Source organism: Amblyomma mixtum, chromosome 10 (assembly GCF_055824585.1).
Source record: "Amblyomma mixtum isolate Tamu chromosome 10, ASM5582458v1, whole genome shotgun sequence".
In the NCBI taxonomy this organism is placed as follows: domain Eukaryota; kingdom Metazoa; phylum Arthropoda; class Arachnida; order Ixodida; family Ixodidae; genus Amblyomma; species Amblyomma mixtum.
This window is the reverse complement of record NC_143021.1, coordinates 143131840-143136785: the sequence shown is the minus strand read 5'-3', so window position 1 is coordinate 143136785 and position 4946 is coordinate 143131840. Positions and strand designations below refer to the sequence as shown.

General features: G+C 48.4%; 1 protein-coding gene across 1 annotated transcript; it reads right to left on the bottom strand.

Moving 5' to 3' along the window:
* Positions 1 to 273: 273 nt before the first annotated feature.
* On the bottom strand, positions 274 to 2874 carry LOC149327167 (uncharacterized). The gene is made up of 2 exons (XM_089564805.1): positions 2279 to 2874; positions 274 to 295 (listed from the first exon to the last, which is right to left on the bottom strand). Exons 1-2 carry the CDS (start codon positions 2872 to 2874, stop codon positions 274 to 276), a joined length of 618 nt encoding a protein of 205 aa, XP_089420931.1.
* Positions 2875 to 4946: the final 2072 nt, after the last annotated feature.

The window sequence follows — 4946 nt, the reverse complement described above, 5'->3', positions numbered from 1 at the left end:
CCCGTGTATTGTGCGATGTCAGTGCTCGCTAAAGAATCACAGGTGGTCGAAATTTCCAGAGCCCTTCAGTACGGCGTCCCTCATAGCCTGAGTCGCTTTGGGACGTTAAACTTCAATAAACCATAAACATGCCATCTGCAGAGGCCGCTGATATGAGTCTCGTGCTCAAGCAAAAAGTACGGGTTTACTCGTGCCAAGCGTTGTGCCTCAGTGGCACGGCTCGAGTAGATCAGGTGACGCCAAGATGCGCATTTTGTGCTGCCTTGCAGGTGTTTAGGCATTGCCAGTGTGCAGTCTGTGCAGGAGAGTAGATGCAGAACAATTATGCGGTTTTGATGCTGTTTTTTTCTCCGTCTACTGCAGTGTCATCTTAAACAAATTAACAAGCAGACTAGATTTTTTGAAGCTCTTCCTCGGAGCTCAGGTGTAGCAGCGCTACTATGTTTACTTCTCTCCCCGAGCTTTTTTTTTCAGCACTAAGCTTATAAGAAGGTGTCCACTATGGAGCCATGTAAACTCGTTTATTTGATAAACATCACTGTCATGCCTGCACAAACAGCGGTGGCACAGCTGGCTTAGCTGGAGTACAGGCACTGGTGCACTTGTTGCAGCTCCTCCTTACTGCAGTACTACTGGAACTCGTGCTTTTCATTCGTGTTGCCGATTGGTTGACCAAGGTGCTGGTGCCACCAGTGCCAGTCCTGGTGCTCCCTCGAAGAGAAGCTAAATACGCACTTGTAACAGCTAAACAGAACGCGTTGAAGGCACTCGCTGCAGTTAGATGGAGAAGAAACCACAGCAAACTCCAGGGAAGATGTTGTAACTGTAAAGAGGCGACTGTCACAATTAATTGATTGTAAAACATTTTATTCGCCGGGAAGAGCTTGGCAAGAGGTCGCGTTAAGTGGTCGAGAGTATATAGCCCTCGACGACTTTGTCAGCCCACTCCACCACCAAAACTTGTGTTCTGGGGTCCGAGCTAGCCAGCACGGTCTCCCACCGCTCGAGAGAAGGAGCTGTAACTAGATCACACGGAGGTGGCTCTATTTTGCAGTCCCACAGGATGTGATCGTAGGTAGCACGTTGGCCACAGTGTTTGCAGTTTGGGTTGTAAAGATCTGGATAAATGTGCGTGAGGAGTGATGGGGTGCGTATCGATCTCGTCTGTAGACGACGCCACGTAACCTCTTGTTCTTTAGTAAGTCTTTTGTCTGGAGGGGGGAAAATTCTCCTCTCTAATTTAAAATGATTGGTGAGATCATGATATGTGATCATGGAGTCCTTCGTGAAATTCAGGGAGCCAGACTCATCCACTGCCCGGTGGACGAAACCTCGGGCTTTATTGTGGGCTGCCTCGTTCCCCGGATTCCCCGAATGGGCTGGGACCCATATCAATTCGGAATAATTCGGCGAGAATTTGGTTGCGTTAAGGATTCTAAGGGAAGTGTTTGTAATTCGCCCTTTAGCGAAATTATTGATACCCATTTTGGAATCGCTGAGGATGATGCTCCCTTGGGTATGTGCTAGGGCGAGGGCTATAGCCACCTCTTCTGCCGTTTCAGAGGACTTCGTTTTGATTGTCGCCGAGACGATGTGGTCACCATCCTCGTTCACAACCACAATTGCAAAGGCATTGGTATTTTTGTATTCTGCCGCATCTACATGTGGACGGCCACAGTCGTTGTTCGAACGGTGCCGCTCAACAGACTAGCGTTGATGTTGATGTTGATCGCCTCATAGAATGGCGCATACCCACAGAGGGGGATCGGCCAAGAAGAGAGGTGCATAGAGAGTTTTTGGGATTTTTTTGTTTGGTTTTGTTTTTTTGGGGAAAAATAAATAGATAAATTAGTAACAAATAGAAATAGCAGAATTCTGGGGAAGAGAATCTTCAAGAGAAAGCAGAAAGACTAAAAAGAAACAGGACAAGCATAACGCGCGCAGGAGCTGGACTCTGCAAGATCTTTAGCAGAGGCAGTTGATAAATAAATAAATGAATGAAAATAATAATGATAGTAACGGGGAATAGAAAACAAAGTAAAAAATTGTAATGATGTGTAAAAATAAATAAATAAATAAAGAATAAAATATTAGCAAGGTAACCGTTTAGATTCTAGTAAAAAAAATTTGAATGGCGGTAAAAACAGACCTGTGGCTGTAACCAAGAATGGTGGCCCCATATGACAATATGATCGGGCTGATCAAACTAAGGCCAAGCTGTTGTAGTGGTTGCTCTAAATATCGACGTCTCATCATGGTGAAGCGTCGACAAAACAACAAAAAATGGTTCTGCGCAAATAAAAATTTAAGGGGGGGGGGGATCCGGCAGCGCAGCCTAGTTAGAGAGACTTGAAGCTGTCGTGAATGGCATGATTTCCTGCTCCACGGATACTGAAGATGCAGGAAATTGTCAGATCTTAAAATTGATCCAGATGTCATGCCTAACAAAATACTTCTCCGAAACCTCGCTGCTGTGATGTACGCTGTAGCCGGGAGGATAGGTAGCACGGGGCCATTGAGGGACGCTTTTGCCAGGGTATCAGCCACTTCATTGACTGTCACACTGCTATGACCTGGTACCCATATCATATGTAAAACGCTCAAATGTGGAAGAAGTAATGATAAGAAGGTGTTGAGGATTGGAGAATCCGTAGCTGAGGCAAGGGACGAGCACAAAGAAAGTGAGTCGGTAATGACTGCCACTGCGGAGAAAGAAGGGTCTAGTTTCCGAAGAGCAAGCACCACCGCCAGAAATTCCGCTTGGAAAATTGGGGTGAAATCCGGACGACGCACAGAAAAAGACCAATCCAGAAGCGGGCAATATATTCCCACTCCTGCCTTTTCATCACATTGGGAAGCGTCAGTAGCAATCATGTTGGAAACCGGTAGGCTTTGTAAATGGTCTTCTAATAATCCGTTTAAAATGCTTGATGGTAAATGTTTTGCATTCTTCGGGAAAATGTCATCATAGACAATTTTCACGGAAGGCCCACTGTTTTGTGTCGGAAATATGTCATACAGGAGTACATTTCACGGGTGAAGTAAAGTTTGTACCAGTACTACGTGCGGTGTATGAAATCGAGGCCAGTGGATTCCAAAAAAGAAAGTCGGCTGGCAACAAAACACAGACGAGGAACGGTGGAAACTTGGGTCATATATCATGAGGTACGTCTGAACAGTGAGAAACTTAAATCTGGATACTAAAGGTGGAATTCGAGCTTCAAGGTAAAGCACGTCGTTAGCAACAAATTTAGGGAGGCTGTCACAAAATTCGGCGTAATTTAAAAAACAAAGAAAGAAAAACCGCCGCGCGCACGGCGTCTCGCCGGCGCGAGCCCAACGGGAGAGAGGGAAAGCCCCGGCCGAGCGCGTGCCTCTCTCTCCATCGCCACGGCGTGCGCCGAAGGAATGAGTCATCCACGCCGAAGATTCTCGAACATGCGAGTCGGATCTTCTGCTGACCGGAGGAAAAGGGCGTAGCCTTGCGTGCACTAAGTCACGTCCCCCTCCTCTGCACTCGGACGACGGCGACGCCGCCACGACGGCGCCGCGCTAGAACACGCTGGAACCTTCGCGAAACGACTCCTGACTCTGACCAATGGGGACGCGCGGACAGTGAGAAGAGGGAAGGGAGACAGCACTGCAAATGCTGCGTGTATGTGCGCGCCTACTCTGGCGCGTTGAACAAACAGACGTGGAAGCGAGCGTATAAAAGAGGACGTTGACCGCTATCAGTCAGTCCGGACCGCCGTTTAAGCTTCATCGAAGCGCGCCCGTTCGACTCCCGGGAAAACACCACTCGGCCAGCATCGGACCAACGAGGCAACGGTCGCCAGTCTGCGGGACGGCATCGTCGTGGAACTCTGGTCGTCGGACTGCCGCAGTGCCCGGTGAACGAATTGTGTTTTGTTTGTTTACCTCTCTCGTGTGTTAGTGCACTTTAGGTGCAATATTGCCTTGGTATTGTATTCTCTCTCGAGTTTAACTTTGCACGAGTTGCATTGTTTCGATAATCACTTTGTATATGTTTGTACTAGTGATTGTGAAATCCTCTGTATCGTCTCTTTGCTGTATAAACTTTGTTTTGTTTGTGAACCTTTGGCTCTGACCCATTCTCTGGCTTGCGACCAGCGAAAGCTGGGCACCGAACGCCCAAAAACCTCTTGTCACTTGGTGGCTGGTCTCCGCTGAGTTTGCCACGCTGAGTCGAGGGCATCTCCTTAGAGTCCGAGACCGCCACCCCCACACGCTCTAAGGGTGTCTGGGAGCTTCCCACGTAAAAGTGCGCGAAGTCTGGGTGACAATATATTCTGGCGTCCGCGACAGGACGTTCGGTGTTTGTAAGCGCAGAGAACGGAGAAAGAGTCGGAAGGAGTTTACGAATCGTAAACGAGTGTTAGCAGCAGAGCGATATTGTGAGGTGCCGCGCGGAAGCGGTTAGTGAGGTTCACCGTGGAGAGGTACTCGTTGCCTTGAGTACAGAGTTCGGCCTCCAACTATAAATTTAAAGGAGCTTGTAGAGGTGGGCACCCAGATTGTGTTGTCCGGAGCTGGACTGCGTAAATGGGTGGACCAGGAAAGAGAGAAGGCCGAGAAGAGAGAGAGAAAGAAAGACAGCGCGCTAGAGAAGCGGCTGAAAAAGAGAGGCAAAGGAAACGTGAAGAAGAAGAGAGAGAACGGAAAAGGCGCGAAGAAGCGGCCGAAAGAGCTTTTGAAAAAGAAATGGCAATCATTCAGAGGAAGATTGCTGAAACTCGGCGTTTGAACAACGTCAGGAAGCCTGTGGAGCTTAACCCCGTAGAGGCCGGGTGGAAGACTAACGAGTCTAATTTGTTGACAACCACGGAAGAGGTTGTAACTAGCTCCACTGTAGAGAGTGAGGTTGTGGAACAGTCTGTGCCTGCAGCTGCAACCACAGAGAGTGAAGAACCGACCGGAGTGTCGCT

Bases quoted from the DNA above. Each gene is read 5' to 3' on its own strand.
- LOC149327167 (XM_089564805.1), bottom strand. From the start codon at position 2,874: ATGATTGCTACTGACGCTTCCCAATGTGATGAAAAGGCAGGAGTGGGA. The intron at 296-2,278 runs GTTGTTTTGTCG...TCTCCTGCACAG, and splicing joins TTTGCGCAGAACCATTTTTT to ACTGCACACTGGCAATGCCT.